The sequence below is a fragment of the Nyctereutes procyonoides genome, unplaced genomic scaffold (assembly GCF_905146905.1).
Source record: "Nyctereutes procyonoides isolate TBG_1078 unplaced genomic scaffold, NYPRO_anot_genome, whole genome shotgun sequence".
In the NCBI taxonomy this organism is placed as follows: domain Eukaryota; kingdom Metazoa; phylum Chordata; class Mammalia; order Carnivora; family Canidae; genus Nyctereutes; species Nyctereutes procyonoides.
The window spans coordinates 9,739,307-9,759,029 of NW_026575135.1; the positions used below are offsets into that span (position 1 = coordinate 9,739,307).

The following is a 19,723-nucleotide window of genomic DNA, read 5'->3' on the forward strand; positions in this document are numbered from 1 at the left end:
CCATGGAAAAAAAGGGAGGGTTGGGGAAGTGCTGAGCCAGCTGAGAAAACCTAGAATTGACAAATTTCTACTACCAGAAGGAATTAGGGCCCGGGAGAGAATGCAATTGAAGCTGTAGAAGAAGAAAGCCACCTTTGTGGGCAGATCTGAATTCTAAGTCCCCAGAGTCACACTCCCTACAAATGTTTGTTGATTGAATAAATGAACCAATTGTGTTGGGGGAAGGAAACTGTGTTGCATGCAGCCAGTTCCTTGGTAGAGCAGGCCTGGCTGTTCTCCAGGGAAAAATAGTAATTACTCAAAAGAGTATCTGCTCTCTAGCCCCCGCTCGGTGCTAATCATCTGTTGTTCCTTGAGCAGGTCGCAAGGTTCGTTAGGACTTGGTTCTCTGATCTGTAAAATGGGCATAATGAAATCTGCCCCGCCTTCCTCTTATCAGGAGAACAGATGGAGATAAGGTATAGGAAGTTGCTGTACATGGACTGTCAATTAGGACATGTGGATCCCCTCGGTCTTGGGATTCAAGAAGCAAGAGTAAATGAGCTCAAGGATGAGAGTTGTGGGGTACCCCTCTCCTCCACCAAAAGGTCTTCAGAGCCCACAGGGAGCAGTGACCAAGTTTTCCCTGCGGCCACAGTAGTGCTACTGGGAGGCTTCCGAGGACTGCACTCTCCACATCACAGAGCATACTTCACCGGGAAGAAATTCTCGGGGCACGAAACAGATTTATTTTCATTGTGAAATCGTCCGTCTGCTATGCAACAACAAATTAAGCTCTGGGTGACTATTCCCGTAAAACACGTCCTGTGCTCAGCGCTGCTATTATGGGGTGGATCGCCGAGGTAAAGAATCAATTAAAACTCTGACACATTCAATGGAGCTCAAAGACCTGTTTCACAGGTTTCCCCAGAGGAAAATAATCACGTTGCATTATGGTTTGGGAGCCGATCGAGGCAAGAGTCCTGAGACAGGTTCTGGGGTTTACCAGACAGACTTCGGCCTTTCTAAGTCATTTTCGAAGCGCCACTCGCAGCGTTAGGGCATCCCACTCTCCCTTCGTCCCGGGGCACCATGGTCGAGCAAGAGGGATTATCGTCCTGCGGGCATCCTTCTCCGGAAAACCGTAAGTTCCCTGGAAACAAAGCATTTAAAGAAATGGTGGAAATATTGCGGTGTTTGTATTCATGCCCATTCTGGGATGGAAGCAAATGTCAAAGCAAGGAAAACCTCAGAGGCCTAATAAAACTGAATATCCTTTCTATTTTTATAATAGGGCTTTGCCACCCAAAGGGGGGTCATGGTTTAGAAGGTCTGTTTCCAAAGAAGTTCTAGGATTTCAAGGGGAGCCTCATAAGAGAAAAGGAGAAAGAAAGAAAGAAAGAAAGAAAGAAAGAAAGAAAGAAGAAAGAAAGAAAGGAAGGAAAGAAGGGAGGGAGGGAGGGAGGGAGGAGAGAAAGAAAGGAAAGAAAGAAAGAAAGAAAGAAAGAAAGAAAGAAAGAAAGAAAGAAAGAAAGAAAGAAGGAAGGAAGAAAGAAAGGAGGGAGGGAGGAGAGAAAGAAAGAAAGAAAGAAAGAAAGAAAGAAAGAAAGAAAGAAAGAAAGAAAGAAAGAAGGGAAGGAAGGAAAGAAGGAAGGGAGGGAGGAGAGAAAGAAAAGAAAGAAAGAAAGAAAGAAAGAAAGAAAGAAAGAAGAAAGAAAGAAAGAAAGAAAGAAGAGTTAATGCTAGAATGGGAATAACGAAAAAATACAATAAAATAGAATGGGAATAACGTTCGTGGTTGCACTGCTCAAAGCATCTCCATGGCAGCCGGTAGGAATGTTAAAGTCAAGAACGACGCGTGTGCTGGGCTAACTCAGACATCTGTGTAAACCATCTTCGATCTCAGTGCCTGAGTAACTTCTGTGCCTCAACCCGAAAGAGGAGAAGAGATGTTGAAGTTCAGGCGGTGTCTTTACAGCAGTGTGGCCTGCAAATGAGCTTCGCAGCAATAAAGAACCGGACGAGGCCAAAGCAAGGCGAGTGTCAGCAGTGACCATTGCCCAGGGGACAGGTCGCGGCCTGCCAGCGCCACAGGCGTGGCAGGAAACGGTTGGGGGGGGGGACCCAGCTAACCCCTGACTTTGCGGGCTCACTCAAAAGCAGAGAGAAAAGGCAACGCGAGGGTGCAGTGTAAATGTCACACTTGCTTTTAAGATATTTTCCCCCCAGGAAAGCGAGAGGGACAGAAAGAAAAGGAAACTCGGAGGTTTAGGACAAGACGAAGCCTGCCCGTTGACGTGCTCGGCTTTGGTTCGGAACAGGACATTTTTCCGAGGAAATGCTCTCACGGTGCAGAAATCCGTTCGGTTAGGAATGTAAACTGTGTGACAACTGTCACGAAGTCAACCGCCAGTAGCTCTGCTTCTTCCTTTTTTCAGGATGAGGAGGTGAGGAGGTGCGATACCCTCTTTTTAATCAAGTGCGCTACTCACTAGAACTTTTCATAAAGAAAGACCTTTTGTTCTTTGCTCACGTTGCTGCCTCGATCCTTAGGTTCCCCTTTATTGCTTGGGTCGGGGGCGGGGGGGGGGGGAGAAAACTTTTTTACTGAATAATATGTATCGGGTGCACAAATGCTTTCCTAATCTTTGTGGAACAGAGGTCTCTCACAGCTACTGAGGGGAGCTCAGAATGTGCTGGCACCTTGGGATCTTGGGGTCGTGCCAAGGTCCTTGGGGCTGCAGGAATAGAGGATGCCCTGCATTCTGGCCTCCCTCTCAACTCTTTCTCTTCAAAGGGGTACCCCAACCCCATTGAGTTCACAGGAAAAACAGTGCCCATTGCTTTAAAGGAAACCAAAAAATTGAGTATCACTAAAATATGCAACCTTTTCATTCGACCGAGAGGGGACTCTAACTTGCCAGAGAATTATAATGAGTTAGCTAAAGGCAAATCAGCAATAGACGCCAGGCAGATGGATGACTGGTTCTAACTGGTTCTACTACACTGGTGTTCCCTTCCCCTTGTCCAAAGGAGTCGGTAGGCTCTTCTTCACCTCACCCACCCTCCATCTCCACTTAGCTCCTTACTCATATTCAAAGCTTTACCGCATACACCGCATTTTCCTCAAGGATAAAACTGTATTTAGTCCTCCTAGAGTCAATCCAGTTCCACAAACATTTTATTTTATTTAAGATTTTATTTATTTGGGATCCCTGGGTGGCGCAGCGATTTAGCGCCTGCCTTTGGCCCAGGGCGCGATCCTGGAGACCGGGGATCGAATCCCACGTCAGGCTCCCGGTGCATGGAGCCTGCTTCTCCCTCTGCCTGTGTCTCTGCCTCTCTCTCTCTCTCACTGTGTGCCTATCATAAATAAATAAAAATTAAAAAAAAAGATTTTATTTATTTATTCATGAGAGACACGGGGGTGGGGGGTTGTGCGGGCAGAGACACAGGCAGAGGGAGAAGCAGGCTCCATGCAGGGAGCCTGACGTGGGACTCGATCCCGGGACTCCAGGATCATGCCCTGGCCCAAAGGCAGGCGCTAAACCGCTGAGCCACCCAGGGATGCCACAAACATTTTACTGAGCACCTTCTCCGTGAAGTCCTAGACTAGCCCCCCTGAGATTCACAGATGAAGAAGACACAATCCCTGCTCTCAGATACGTATATAGCCTGTTATGACTAAAGGCATCTTCTAATTGTACTATGACAGAAATTCACCTGAATATATGGTGCTATTGAAACACAAGAGAAAGGAGAGGAAGACAGTCTGGCAGTTCCTCAAAATATTAAATATCGAATTATCACCTGACCCGGCAATTCCACTTTTAGGCATATACCCAAAAGAATTGAAAACAGGTACTTAGACAAACACATGTATATGCTGCACTATTTACAACAGCCAAAGATGGAAGCAATCCAAATGTCCACCATCAATAGATGAATGGGGAAACAAAATGTGGTATATTCATTCCATGGAATACTATTCAGCCATTAAAAAGAAATGATTTCAAGGGCACCTGGTGGCTCAATGGTTGAGCATCTGCCTTTGGCTCAGGGCATGATCCCGGTGTCCTGGCATCGAGTCCTGCATCAGGCTCCCTGCAGGGAGCCTGCTTCTCCCTCTGCCTATGTCTCTGCCTCTCTCTGTCTCTTTTGTGAGTAAATAAATCTTGTTTTAAAAAATGGCATGAATTTCTAACACTGCCACCACCACAGCTGAGCCTCAAAAATTCTGCATTACTTAAAAGAAGCTAGACACAAAGGTCACTCATTGTATGATTCCATTTATGTAAAATATTCAAAATAGGGCAGCCTGGGTGGCTCAGTGGTTTAGCGCTTGCCTTTGGCCCAGGTTGTGATCCTGGAGTCCCAGGATCGAGTCCCACATCAGGCTCCCTGCATGGAGCCTGCTTCTCCCTCTGCCTGTGTCTCTGCCTCTCTTTCTTTCTCTCTCTTTCTCTCTCTCTCTGTCTCTCATGAATAAATAAATAAAATATTTTTTAAAAAATTCAAAATAGATAAATCCACAGAGACCGAAAGCAGATTGGGGATGGCCAGGGACTGGGGAGCAGGGCAACAGGGAGTGACTGCTTCATGGAATGAAAATGCTCCAAAACTAAAGGGTAGCAATGGACTGCACAACATTGCAAATGCACTAATGCTTCTGAACTCTTCACTTTAAAATGGCTAGTTTTATATTCTCTAACTAAGAGGAGGGCTCTGAAGAACCCGGGAGGGAGCCAGGAAGGAAGCTTATAGAATCCATTGAGGATAGACTCCTGCAAACTGGGCATATCTTTGGACTTCATCCTGGGAGAAGTGGGATAGTCAGTGAGGAATTTTAAGCAGGTGGATGACCTTTTAAACTGGACATTTGGGGGATGCCGGGTGGCTCAGTCGGGTGAGCATCCGACTCCTGGTTTCCACTCAGGTCATGATCTTGCGGTCATGAGAATGAGCCCCGGGTAGGGCTCCTCACTCTGCATGGAGTCTGCCTGAGATTATCTCTCTCTCCCTTAGCCTCTCCCCCCACTCCCGTGCTTGCTCTCTCTCTCTCTCTCCAAAATAAATAAATAAAATCTTTAAAAACAAACAACCTAAACATTTTGAGTGGATGGCTGATAACAGTAGGGAGGGGCTGAACCCATGGAAACAGAATGTGGAGTCCGCTGGCCCAGGGAGAGAGCATAGCAGATATACCAGGATGCACACTACCTCCTTGATCATGTTTCAGTCAAGTGATTAAAACCATCTTCCACTAAATGTGAACTCAGAAACAGTAACTGGGAAGAAAAGTTGTGGGTGTTTTTTAAACAGCTAAAGCCCCTATTTTTGCACATCCTACCACCTTTGGCATCCAACAGATTTTAACGTAAAATTAACCTGCTTCCTCTTTCTCTAAAGATTACTCATTAAAGACTTGTCTTTGAGCAAATACTTCACCGCAGAAGAAAGGCTGGTTTTGATGAAAGCAAATTGCAGTCTGAAAATAGGTTTAGAAAAGGAAGTATGATCCAAAATTAATACACTTATTTTCTCAGTCTCAATTTCAGCCATGGTACCAGGTCAAGAAATACGGCATGCTGTAATTTTTTAAATTTAAATTCAATTTGCCAACGTATAACACCCAGCACATATCCCATCAAGTGCCCCCCTTAATGCCCATCACCCAGTTACCCCATCCCCCCACCCACCTCCCCTTCTGCAATCCTTTGTTTGTTTCCCAGAGTTAGGAGTCTCTCATGGTTTGTCTTCCTCTTTAATTTTTCCCTCCTTTCCTTCATGGTTCCTTTCATTATTTCTTATACTCCACATACGAATGAAACCATGTGATAATTGTCTTTCTCCGATTGACAGATTTCACTCAGCATTATACCCTCTAGTTCCATCCACGTAGAAGTAAATGATAGGTATTCATCCTTTCTGGTGGCTGAGTAATATTCTATTGTATATATACCACATCTTTATCCATTCATCCATCGAGGGACAGTGTGGCTCCTTCCACAGTTCGGCTACTGTGGACTTTGCTGCTATGAACATTGGGGTGCAGGTGTCCCATCATTTCACTACATCTGTACCTTTGGGGCAAATACCCAGTAGTACAATTGCTGGGTCATAGGGTAGCTCCATTTTGAACTTCTTAAGGAACCTCTACACTGTTTTCCAGAGTGGCTGCACCACTTTGCATTCCCATCAACAGTGCAAGAGGGTTCCCCTTCCCCCACATTCTCACCAACATTTGTTGTTTCCTGTCTTGTTAATTTTAGCCATTCTCACTGGTGTGAGGTGGCATCTCATTGTGGTTTTGATTTGTATTTCCCTGATAGCAAGTGATGCGGAGCATTTTTTCATGTGTCTGATGGCCATGTGTATGGCGTCTTTGGAGAAATGTCTGTTCACATCTTCTGCCCATTTTATGACTGGATTGTTAGTTTCTTGGGTGTTAAGTTTGATGAGTTCTTTATAGATCTTGGATACCAGCCCTTTATCTGCTATGTCATTTGCAAATATCTTCTCCCATTCTGTAGGTTGTCTTTTATCTTGCTGACTGTTTCTTTTGCTGTGCAGAAGCTTTTTATCTTGATGAAGTCCCAATAGTTCATTTTTGTTTCTCTTGGCTTCGTAGATGTGTCTTGCAAGAAGTTACTATGGTCAAGTTCAAAAAGGTTGTTGCCTGTGTTCTCCTCTAGGATTTTGATGAACTCTTGTCTCACATTAGGTCTTTCATCCATTCTGAGTCTATGTTTGTGTCTGGTGTAAGAGAATGATCTAGTTTCATTCTTCTGCATGTAGCTATCCAATTTTCCCAACACCATTTATTGAGGAGATTGCCTTTTTTTCATTGGAAATTTTTTCCTGTTTCGTTGAAGATGAGTTAACCATAGAGTTGAGGGTTCATTTCTAAGTTCTCTATTCTGTTCCATTGATCTATGTGTCTGTTTTTGTGCCAGTACCATACTGTCTTGATGATTATAGCTTTGTAATACAGCTTGATGTCAGGCATTGTGATGCCCCCAGCTTTGGTTTTTTTTTTTCAACACTCCTCTATTTGGGGTCTTTTCTGGTTCCATACAAATCTTAGGATTATTTGTTCCAACTCTGTGAAGAAAGTCCACAGTATTTTGATAGGAGTTTCATTGAATGTGTAAATTGCCCTGGGTAGCATAGACATTTCCACAATATTTATTCTTCTAATCCATGAGCATGGAATGTTTTTCCATATCTTTGTGTCTCATGCTGTAGCTTTTTAAAGGTACTCAATTGGGATTTCTGTGCACAGAGAATAAAAATTTGAATGAAGCCACAAGGAAAATCTGACCTACTCCATGCTCACCAAATACTAAATTGAATGTGACCTATGGGGACCATACAGAATCCATCTAACTGAACTTTAGAGGAAATTCAAAAGGTCTTGATCTTGCAGTTAGTGTATCTGCCAGTCAGCTTCCCCTTGTCTTTTTAGAGTGACCAATGGTTCCGAAGAAAGCCCAGGAGAAAGGGGTTTCCCAGGCCCCAGACTTCCAGTACTGAAGCCAGAACATTTGGGTACCTGGTTTCACTGCACCCACAACCCCTTCCAAAATTCTTTTTTTTTTTTTTTAAGATTTTATTTATTTATTTTGGAGAGAGAGAGAGGCAGAGACACAGGCAGAGGGAGAAGCAGGCCCCGTGCAGGGAGCCTCATCTGGGACTCGATCCCGGGACTCCAGGATCACGCTCTGGGCCTAAGGCAGGTGCTAAACCACTGAGCCACCCAGGGATCACCCCCCTTCCAAAATTCTATCTTCTGGGCAGGATTGTTTTCAATTGGAAAGTAAAAAATAAATTAATTAATAATAAATAATAATAATAACAACAGCAGTGAAGAAGAGAGAGGGAAAGATGGGCATCATTTGGCATCCATCATGTAGAAAGAGCAAGAATGCAGGAAGTCAGTAGGGTGTAGCAGTCAAGGCTGCAGTGCATTCCACAGGAGGTCTGAGACTCAAGCTTCACACATGTGTGCCATGATAACCACGTGACTTTCACGCAGGCTGCAAGGGAATGTCTTCTCACCGTACAACTCACTCACTGAGCAAACGTCTACTGAGGTCCTTACCATGCATATGCCAGGCTTGGGATCAGGCGTTGGGATCCGGAGATGAAGATGTGTTAGGCTGGCCTCAGGAGTTGCTCACAGGCCAGAGGCCAAGTAGAGGAGATGCACTAAGTAACCATCAGGTCTAACACCATGTAATTAATAATTAGAGCTCCCAGCTTCCAAGAACCAGACATTTATATAGTCTGTCATTCTCAAGGTAGGTAAGATTATCCCCATTTTATTTTTTTTGTTTTATTTTTTTAATTTTTTATTTATTTATGATAGTCACACAGAGAAAGAGAGAGAGGTAGAGACATAGGCAGAGGGAGAAGCAGGCTCCATGCACTGGGAGCCTGACGTGGGATTCAATCCCCGGTCTCCAGGATCGCGCCCTGGGCCAAAGGCAGGCGCTAAACCGCTGTGCGACCCAGGGATCCTGATTATCCCCATTTTAAAGAAAAATAAAATAAAATAAAAACTGAAACTCAGATTTGCAGAACTTGCTCAGGGCCACCCAGCTGGCAGCGGCAGAGGCAGGCTGTAATCCAACATTTTGAGCAAGTTTCCCTTGATCTCCAAAGCTCTGTCCATTCTACTATTCTCAGGTCCCTTTTTAGTGTGACCAAGGTTAAGATCAAGATCGTTCTGATTCCTGACCTACTTACTCCAGCCTATCTTCATCTTCCATCAGAGAGCAGCTATGTCTGCCCTTTGAATTGATAGCAAAAGTGCTGAGTTTTAACTATTCATGCTAATGACAGAGGCAGGGTGGAGGTGGAAAAAGCTAGATATTTATGCATAATTAGCAGACAACTGGAAACTGTTATGACAGGTTGGATCAAGACAGCATGCAGAGAAGAACGATGAGGCTTCAACGCTATTGGAATTGGCCCTGATTTTCTTGGGGAAGACATTCAAGTCACAAGCAACAAGAGAATCAACAAATCGAATAAAAAACTTTTTTCCATCAAAGGACACGATCAACAGAGTGATAAGGTAGCTGATAGAATAAGAAAAGATATTTGAGAGATCCCTGGGTGGCGCAGCGGTTTGGCGCCTGCCTTTGGCCCAGGGCGCGATCCTGGAGACCCGGGATTGAATCCCACGTCGGGCTCCCGGTGCATGGAGCCTGCTTCTCCCTCTGCCTGTGTCTCTGCCTCTCTCTCTCTCTGTGACTATCATAAATAAATAAAAAAAATTAAAAAAAAAGAAAAGATATTTGAAAATTACATCTGACAAAACATTGATATCCAGAATATATAAAGAATGACAAAAACACAAACAACCAGATTCAGGTAAAGTACTAAAACAGACATTTCTCCAAGGAAGATATACAAATGATTAATAAGCACATGAACAGATGCTCAACTTCGCTAATCATTAGGGAAATGAAAATCAAGAACTCTAATGGGATACCACTCCATATTTGTTAGGATGACTATATTATCAAAAACAAAACAAAACTAAGAGAACAACAAGTGTGGGTAAGGATGTGGAGAAATTTGAATCCTTGTGCACCACTGTGATGTAAACTGGTGCAGCTGCTATGGGAAACAGTATGGCAGTCCCTCAGAAAATTAAAAATAGAATTACTACATGATCCAGCTATTCCACTTCTGGCTATATACCCAAAAGTATTAAAAGAATTGGAAGCAGGGACATGAAGAAATATTTGTACACCCACGTTCACAGCAGGAGTATTTACAATAGTCAAAAAGTGGAAAGAAACCCAGGCATCCTTGATAAACAAAATGCAGTATATACATACAATAGATACTATTCAGTCTTTAAAAAAAAAAAGAGAGAGAGAGAGAGAGAAAGAAAGAAATTCCAACACAGGGCATGACTTGCATAAAACTTGAAGACAATATGCTAAGTGAAATAAGCCAGTCACAAAAGGGGCAAATACTGTATAATTCCAAGTAGGGTAGTGAAATCCATAGAGACAGAAAGTAGAAGGGTAGTTGCCAGGCACTGTTGGAGAGGAAGGAATGGAAGTTGGTGTTTCATGGGTACAAACATTCAGTTTGGGAAGAAGTAAAAGTTCTAGAGTGGGAAGGTGGTGCTGGTTGCACAAAAATGCAATACACTTCATGCCATTGAACTATATAATACCTAAAAACGGTTAAAATGGTAACTTTCATATAATATATATTTAACCACAATTTTTAAAAGATGGCATTCAAAGGACGTGCATCTACAGACTCAAATTCCACTTCAAGTTCTATTTAGTGATGGAAAAAATATAATGTATAGAAAGTGTACCAATATTAATAGAATAGTTCAGTCAATTTTTATACTTACATAGACTGTTGAAATCACCACTCAGATCAAAATAAACATCCAGCCCTCCAGAAGGCTCCCCACCCTAAAGATAGTCACCATTCTGCCCTTCAACATCATAGATTTGTTTCGACTGTTTTTGAACCTCATACAAATGGAACCAGAGATTACAATGCTTCCTTGCATCTGGCTTCTTTTTGATCAATTTATCTCTTTGAGATTCATCCTCTTTATTGTGTGTAGCAGTTTGTCCTTTTTCGTTGATACATAGTTTTCCATTGTAGAAATATATCACAATTTGTTTTTTATGCTACGATTAATGAATATTTGAGTTTTTTTAGTTTGCTAAGAATATTCATATATGTGTCCTTTGATGAACATAGGAATGTGCTTGTCTTTGGTATACACAGTGGCATGTTTGGACATAGATTTACTTATGTTTAACTTTAATAAATACTGCCAGTTTTCCAAAGTGGTTGTAGCCACAAGAATTCCCATTGCTCTATATCCTCATTAACATTACCTTTATTAATACTTTTAATCATATCAAGATATGGGGTGGGGAAGGATGGAGGATCACGTGGGGGTCTTATCCCTAGTTTTACTGAGAAATAATTGACATACATCACTGTATAAGTTTTTGGTGTTTTTTTTTTTTTTTTGGTTGGTTGGTTGGTTGTTTTTTTGTTTGTTTTTATAGAGAGAGAGAGAGAGGGCAGTGGGAGGGGGAGAAGGAGAGAGTGAATCTTAAGCAGATTTCAGGCCCAGTGCAGAACTGGGGCTCGATCTCACAACCCTGAGATCATGACCTGAGCCAAAATCAAGAGTCGGACACTTAACTGACTGAGCCACCCAAATAATCCATCACTGGATAGGTTTAAGGCATATAGTATGATGGTTTGATGTACCTACGGTGTGAAATGATTACTACAATACATTCAACTAACACACATCTTCTCTTAAATTCAATTTTAAAAAAGAAAAAAGGAAGAAAAAAAAGAAAAAAAATTTTTCTCCTTGGGATGAGAATGCTTAGGATCTATTCTCTTAATGTCTTTCCTATATATCCTACAGCACTGTTGGCTACAGTGATCATGTTGTATACTACATCCCTAATATTAATTTATTACCAGAAGTTTGTACCTTTTGACTCCTTCCAACTACTGCTCCCTGCATTGTCCACCTCTGATAACAGCTCTGATCTTTTTTCTATGAGTTTGTTGTTGTTGTCCCTTATCAATAACTTTTTTAACTAACAGACTTTCTCTTGAGCAGTTATAGTTACAGAGTTCCCATACATCCCCTCAGAGGATCATGAGGTTTTAACTTGAATTAGCCAAATAAATAATGATACTGAGCACCTATTCATAAGCAACTGACATTTGGATATCCTCTTTTCTGAAACAATCATTGCTGTCTATTTTTAAAATTAGATTGTATGTCCTTTGTTTATTGATTTGTGAGAGCTCTTTATATATGCTGAGTATGAGTCGTTCGTCAGATATATGTGTATTGCTAATATTTTCGACTAGTCTGTGGTTTGCCTTCTCTGTTAATAGTACTTACGATGCATAGAAGTCATTCATGTTAATGAAATCCAATGTATCAAGCTTTTCTCTTATGGTTTATATTCTTTGTATCCTATTTTTAAAAATCTTTGCATACCCCCAAGATCACGAAGATATTCTGCAATGCTTCCTTTTAGAATCTTTATTATTTCATCTTTCACATTTATATTTATGGTCCATCATGAATGTTTGTACGTTATGTGAAAGGTGCAGTTTCTTCATTTTCTTTTCCTTTTTTTGAAAGTTGATGCTTTCTTCATTGATTTCCTGTCAAACATTCGGCATAAATCAAATGACCATATATGGATGAGAATGTTACTGGCTCTATTTTATTCCATTGGCCTATTTGTTTATCCAGGTATCACACTCTCTTAATTTCTGTAGCTTTATAATAAGTTTATACCTGGTAGTGGAAGTCCTCAGCTTTGTTAATCTTCTTCGATAATGCCTTGGCTATTCTATGTCCTTTGCTTCCATATAAATTTTAAAACTTGCCAATATCCACTTTAAAAAAAAAAAAAAAGAAAGCTTCCTGGAAGTTTTATTGAGTTTGCATTAAGTCTGTAGATTCATTTAAGGGAAATTCATATCCTATCCATCCTATGTCTTCCAACTCATGAACATGGTTTATCCCTCAATTTATTTCATTTTTCTTTAATTTCTCTCAGGAATGTTTTATGGTTGGCTGTATACTGGTCTTCAAAATCTTTCATTGGAGTCGTTCCTAGTTATTTTGTGTTTCCTGTATTATAAATTGTATCCTAAAAATTTTTTCTAGTTGTTTGCTGCTAGTATGTAGAGGTATAAATGTGTTTTGTACATCGACCTTGTATTCAGCTCCCTTGACAATTTACTTATTTAATACTTTATATTAGATTTCCTTACATTCAAAACATACAATCTGTGAATAAATAAATTTTATTTCTTCCTTCCCAAGATTCATATCTTTTTAAAAAATGTCTTAATAAAGTATAGGCTTCCATGAAATAAAACTGGCCAATTTTCATTATACAATTTCATGAGTTTTGACAAATGTATACAGTCATGTAGCCATTGAGATGTAGTATTTGGCTGATATTTCCATCAGCCAAAAAGTCCTCTCAAGGGCCTCCTTGCAAAAAAGATTGGAAAAAAAAAAAAAAACAGTCATATTGTTTGCCCCTTCCTGGGCACAGAGCAAAAAGCTTGAGTTAAGTAGCATAGGGTTGCAGAACACAAGGCAGCTAGATTCTCCGGAAGAAGAGTGGGAGGTGAAGCTTCTCCACGAAGTTAGTCTTCAATCCTACTTGCACGCTAAAATCGGCTCTTAAAATACTGCTGCCTGGACCCAACCCCCAGAGAGCTTGATTTACTTCATCTGTGTTGGAGCCCAGGCACTGGGTATCTTTTCAAATAGACAAGGTGATTCTCATGTGCAACCAATGCTAAGAACTTAGTAGGCTAAAGGCAGGAATTTTTGCAGATGGAAGACAACTTTTTTAAAATTGTAAAAACCATATGGCAGCTGTCACTGAGGGAAATTACTTAAGAGGAGAAGAAGCATACGTAATCCTGTCTTTGTTGCACAGCAAATATTCTCAACATGCAGACATATTTTTGCACAACTGTGCTCACTGTGGTGATGCAATTTTACTTCGTTATTTACCATTTATAATGAATTTCTTGCTTATATCCCTTCATAAGGGTAGTGGTTCTGAGTGTGGGCTTTGGAGTTAGACACACCTGGATTAAAATCTAAGATTTTTGACTTGCCAGCTGTGGGTCTCCAGCAAACCGTTCAATATACTTGAACTTCATAGACTACTTGAGAGGTAGGAAGAATGGTACCTACCTCATAGGTTCATTATGAGGATGGATGTTTGTAAAGAAACAACAGGAGAACGACTTGCCCACTTTGGGCTCTCTATGAATGGTTGCTGTTACCACCATTGGAACAAGTGAGGTTATCGACTGAATGGAAGCTATTCTAGGGCAGTAAATGTAAATAGACCAAGGGCTTGGGAGGTAAAGGAAAGGATCTCATTTCCCCTCAGCAATAAAGACTCAGGCATCGTGAGGAGTTACCTGTGTGTGTGTGTGTGTGTGTGTGTGTGTGTGTACACGAAAGAGCTGGGAGTCCAGGGCTCTGTGGGGTTCAGTTCCCATGGTTGAGCATGATTCTAGGGGAGGGAAAATTGAAGAGGGCCCCTGGACCACTTGTTTCAATGGCAACACCAAACACCCACAAGAGCCATTTAGAATGGAATGCAGAGGCCCTTTAGGCAAATTCTCTTGTTTTCTCTCCTTGAGGCTAGAGAACCATACTGACTCCAAGGAGCACAGAGGAAACATCCCTGGGGTCTTGGACTTATCGCAGAAGGTCAGGCCCTGAGGGTGAAAGAAAAGCATTCTTAGGCAAATGGGGTGGGAGTATCAGGTCATTCAATCAGACAGTTAAAAATAATAGGGGCACCTGGGTGGTTCAATGGTTGAGCATCTGCCTTCCGCTCAGGGTGTGATCCTGGGGTCCTGGGATTGAGTTCCACGTTGGGCTCCCTGAAGGGATCCTACATCTCCTTCTGCCTCTTTCTCTGCCTGTGTCTCTGCATCTCTCTCTGTGTCTCTCATGAATAAATGAAATATTTTTTAAAAAATAAAATTAATAATAATAATAATATAGCAGTACATAGGTGGCTCAGTCAATTGAGCATCCCACTCTTAATTTCAGCTCAGGGTCTTGAGATGGTCCCCATCCCCCGCGCCCCCCCCCCCACCTCCCTGCTCCATCAGGCTCTGTGCTCAGCAGGGAGTCGGCTTGGGGATTCTCTCTCCCTCTCCATATGCCCCTTCCCTGACTCATGCACTCATGCTCTCTCTCTCAAATAAATAAATCTTAAAAATATAATAATATACATTCACGGAGAGGACCATTCCAGGCACTCCAATCAATTCAATTAAATTAAGCACTTAAAAAATTTAAAAAAATAAATTAAGCACTTACTCCTCACAACAGTCTTATGAAGTAGGTATTGTTAGTAACCTCGTTTTACAGATGAGGAAACTGAGGCATAGAGCAGTTAAGTAAACTTGCCCAAGGTTACACAGAAAGTAGTAGAGTCAGGATCAAAAACCTAGAGATGATGCTCTTAACTACTCGCATACCCCAAGCCGATGAAGTGAGACATATTAGTTACACTATAATTGTAAACGGTCTTTGGAAAGATCCCATATCCTGATTTGCTCAGAATGTTCTCTTTTCATTTCTTATTTTCCGCTTTCAGCTGAAATAAGCATCTTCATGCATCTAGCTTCTCTTGTCTGTCGAAGTCTCCTAGGATCACTTTCTGTAAATGGCATTACTTGCTCCAGCAGGATAAAGTATGCTATGGTTGTTCCTACATATTGTTGTAGCGTTTACCAAACAGGCTGCACCAGTTGACAATGTCACCACCACCTCAAGCAGCACGGTTGGAATTATTTGTATAAATGAATATACATTTGAAAAAATATATATATACATAAAATTTTTTTTTTAATTGGAGAACTTAAAAAAGCTGGAAATTTGCAGCAGAGGCTTGCTGATCAGCTGTGCTTCTGGGAGTTTCCCTTTATTCAAGGCGCCTTTATTCACCTCACCTGAATTTGAACCATCGTCCCCTATCAGGCCAGGCCCTGGACTTCCAAACCACCTGGAACTTTGGAAGGGGAGGGGGCACATGCTTCTGATCTTTCGCCTACAGCATGAACCAAATGCCACAATATTTTTTGGCCAGGTTCTCATTCCCACTTTTCAAGCTGGCTTTCCTGTACAAACTGGGATGACTTTTAAGCCAGGCTCGCTGTCCCCTTGGTCACTGAAACCAGCACCTCCTAGATTATATGTGTCTACAAAACACCTGAGATCTCGTCAAAACTAAGATTGTGGTTCAGTGCATCTGGGCAGCCCAACAAGTCCCAGGTGGTGCTAATGCTGCTAGTCCAAAGAGCTTAACTCCTTTATCTCTTAGATAAACCAGACAGCAAAGACAACCCAGACAATCCCACCAGAGCCGTCTAACTCCAGCTCTGCCTCTGACAACCTGCAGGGCCTCTCTGAGCCTCAATTTTCCCATCTGTACAATGAGAGGATGACAGTAGACACTCTCTGAGTCCCTTCTATGATTTTCATCTCGATCTTGGATTTCTTGAGCCCGTTCATGTTATTTTTCACATACTATTTACTCAACAAACAATATTTAAGCTGCAGGGGGGAAGCGCAGGCACCTTTTTAAACACCAGCAACGGAAGAGCGAACAAGAGAGGCACAGTCCCTGCTCTCATGGGAGCGCAAGTGTACTGAGGAAGACGAGCAAATGGGAGTCGGAAATGGTTTGCTAAGTGCTTTGGGAGGAAGAGCTCAGGGCACCGTGGTACCAAATAGAAAACAGATGTCACTGCGACCAGTGGGAGTCAGAGGAGAGCTCCCAAAGGAAATCATTACTGAGCTGACCCCAGAAGGAACAAGGTGGAATCAAGTGGGATCCAGGTGAAGCCAGGCATGGGAAGTGGGAAGAGTTCCCACCGTGTTCCAGGCAGATGGGAAGGCATGGCCAGTGCAGCGTTCACTGGTTCCAAGCTCAGAGCTGCCCCTATACTCCTGCTCCTCCCCAGCCTAGACTTTTCTGCAGGGGGCCCTCACTCTTGTTGGTTCATTCATTCTTCTCACCATTCGTCAGCCATTCAGTAAGCCTGAACTGAGGGCCTTTGTGTCACACACTCTTCTGGGGGGGCAGGAAGGGAATATAGAATGAGCAACCCCAGGTACCGTGCTTATTAGGATGAACGACACGTCCACAAGTAGCTGCCACACAACCCGAGGACCATCAGAGTGCAGGTGGCACCGCGACGGGGGCGTAGAGGCTTCGGGCAACAACTGAAATTGTATGTGCAGGACTTCTGAGTCTTGGAAAGCATGCAACAGGCCTGGCCTTTGCTTCGCGTCCTGGGGGCTTCTCCCTTGCTTGCTCACCCCTGGGTGCAGACCTAGGCGGCCTCTCCTTTCAAACCGCTGGCAGGGCTGCAATTGGACAGCAGAGGGCAGTGAAAGACCGCGCTTGAGCCAAGCTGCCCGGGGCTTGGCAATCCAGGGAAACGCTTTTGCAAAGGCTTAGGCCGAGGGGGAAGTAGACAAAATCCAGAGAGGGGAAGACCTGTGCCCAGGATAACACAACTGCTTAGTAGCAGAACGAGCACACTGCGCCAGGCCCATGCAATTTGCTCTGCGAGGTCCTAAATTTTCTAAGACTCTCAGTTTGTATAATTCAGGATGTTTCTAGAAATATTCTTCTTTTCCTTGTCCCTCCCCAGCCCCCCCCCCCCCCGACCCAGCATAATGTAGAGGCATAGTTTTGGTTTATAAACCTCTTGCAGATAAATACAAGATATAGAGGGGCGCCTCAGTGGCTCAGTAGGTTAAGCATCCGACTCGATTTCGGCTCAGGTCATGATCTCAGGGTGGTGAGACGGAGCCCTAGGTCAGGCTCTGCACTGGGCACGGAGTCTGCTTAAGATTATCTCTCTCCCTCTGCCTCTGTCCCTCTCCCACTAAAAAAAAAACAGCAACAACAACGACAAATACAATATATGTAAGTGCTTCCTCTTTCTTCCTGAATCTAAAGCTGGTGACACGCTCCCTGGGGAAAATGCAGTGGTTTGGGGCATTGGCTCCAGAACAAGGCTGAGTTTGAAGGCAAGCTCTGCCTCTCCATGGTGCATTTCTTAACCACTTCTCTGGATCCTAATGTTTAGAATCAGGCAATGATCGCACACATACCTCCCGAAGCTGAGGTCAGGGTTAAGTGAGCTGCTGGAAATGGAGTGCTCCGACAATTCCTGGTCAGGAGCAATCATTCTGTCAACGGGTGCTCTTGTTTTCAGTCTCCTGGCCGAGGAGCACTGGTCAGTCACTGCACGCCACGCCCGTGTGGGTGAAGAGCCCAGCCATGTGTACTCGAGCCCTTGGAATCAACAGGCTTGCTCGGGTTCAAGTACCAGTTGTGTCCTGTCATTTATGGGCTGTGCCACCAGGATGAGCAAGCCCCTTCACTGCCCCTGGGCCGCAGTCCCTCATTCCTCTAATAGGGCTGATAATATCGCCATTATTATTATTACTACTTCTGCTAATGCAGCAAGAATTCCTTTTAGTTCTGTTCAGCAGATATTTTTTCATGCCCTGTTATGCCCTGGGCCCAGTGCGGGGTCCCAGAGAGAAAGAGACGAGTAGGTCACAGCTATCTGTGCGAGGATCTAGTCGTTGAACAGGCTAGAAAGGCCAGTGATCGTACACATTACCAAAGACTATGATGAGTATAAAGAAGGAGCACTAATGAGGGAGTTCCAGGAAGTCTTCCCAGAGAAGGTGGACTCTCAGTTGGCTTTTGAAGGATGAATAAGAGTTTGCCAGACTCGTCTTCCTTTTTTTTTTTTATTTTTATTTATTTATTTATGATAGTCACAGAACGAGAGAGAGAGAGAGAGAGAGAGAGAGAGAGAGAGGCAGAGACACAGGCAGAGGGAGAAGCAGGCTCCATGCACCGGGAGCCCGACGTGGGATTTGATCCTGGGTCTCCAGGATCGCGCCCTGGGCCAAAGGCAGGCGCCAAACCGCTGCGCCACCCAGGGATCCCCCAGACTCATCTTCCTTTAAAGACAATGGAGATAGTTTGTGGAGTCAGGAGTCCCAAATGGGAAGTGTGTTGTATATACCCGCCAGAGCTGCTCTTTTGTCTTAACCTCATGGACCAGCCCCCCCTCCCCACACACACATTACTGCATGCAATCTCCCCTCTTTTCTCCCAGACAACCCTTGGAGCATAGACCTGCTTTAGAAGGAGAGGAGTCCAGATCACAGAAGCTGGGAAAGAATGGGAGGTTCCCGGGCCACAGAGAACACTTGGAGGCAGGGGTACCCTGAGCAGCACCTGTCCCAGGCCCGCCCCCCACATCTCAAGACTCTGAGTTGGCTCCCAGCAGAGCGGGCACGAAGAGCTCAGCTTCTGTTCCTCCTCTCAGCAGACAAAGCAGACCTAACGCTTCTGTCTCCACCTGAACTTCTATCTCATTCTTTTCCTGCCCACCCAAATTCTCCTGTCCCCTCTCCTGGGAAGCCTCTGTGTCCTGCCAGTGCTGGCATAGCGGTGCCTCCGGCACTTCCAACGTTACCATGGGCCACCACATCACCACCCTGCATCCCGGGGCTCTGTCTCCCATTAGGCTGCGAGCCCTCTCTAGGCAGGTACTGGGTCTAAGTCACTCTCCGTGTCCCCGGCTTCTGGCACCGAGCCCGGCTCGGAGGACCTCGCTCAGCAAACATGTTTGCTGAATTGAATTGAACTGAACTGAACTGGGCCCAGAAATCCTGACTCTTTCCAGTCACTGTTTTTGTTTTTCTGCCTTGGCAGGAAGCGGAGGGCACACTCCAAGAGGTAATTGACGAGCACGTAATAGACGAATTATTTAGATGTCTGGATGGAGTTAGAGGAAATACAGACAGCGAAGCCCCCCGGAGGCCAGCTGCTCTGAGAAGCCGCGACTACCCCGGGCCTGCAGGGGTACAGGAGGGGAGCTGGTATAGAATCTGGGGAGAGCGGCAGCCAGCAGGGGGGCTGCCCAACAGGAGCTGTGGATATAGCAGCAGCCAAACCACAGCTTGGCGGGGGTTGGGGGGGTGGGGGTCAATGCCCACCCTGGTGCCGGCCACAGAAGGCAGCCTGACTGGACACAGACTACAGCTACCAGTACAAGCAAAGAGCAGATCTGGAGGGAGAAATGGGGAATATCCAGCACGAGT

The 19,723-nt window shown here is 43.9% G+C and overlaps 1 protein-coding gene and 1 long non-coding RNA gene across 5 annotated transcripts in view; one reads left to right on the top strand and one right to left on the bottom strand.

Annotated features, from left to right (window-relative positions):
• The first annotated feature begins 948 nt into the window (after positions 1-948).
• Positions 949-19,723, top strand: part of PTPN3 (protein tyrosine phosphatase non-receptor type 3) — a 146,050-nt gene continuing 127,275 nt past the window's right edge. For 2 of the 4 annotated variants that reach the window (XM_055301960.1, XM_055301953.1), the window contains exon 1: positions 949-1,123. Coding sequence is in view for 3 of the 4 variants with exons in the window: in XM_055301953.1 (XP_055157928.1) it covers positions 1,072-1,123 (52 nt within the window). In the remaining variant the exon portion in view is untranslated. Of the gene's footprint in view, positions 1,124-1,806; positions 2,016-19,723 lie in introns of those variants that run through there. The other 2 variants (XM_055301956.1, XM_055301955.1) reach the window with 2 other exon arrangements.
• Positions 9,264-18,283, bottom strand: LOC129494826 (uncharacterized). The gene is made up of 4 exons (XR_008661414.1): positions 17,708-18,283; positions 16,700-16,951; positions 14,369-14,510; positions 9,264-14,283 (listed from the first exon to the last, which is right to left on the bottom strand). It is a non-coding gene; the product is annotated as an uncharacterized LOC129494826 (long non-coding RNA).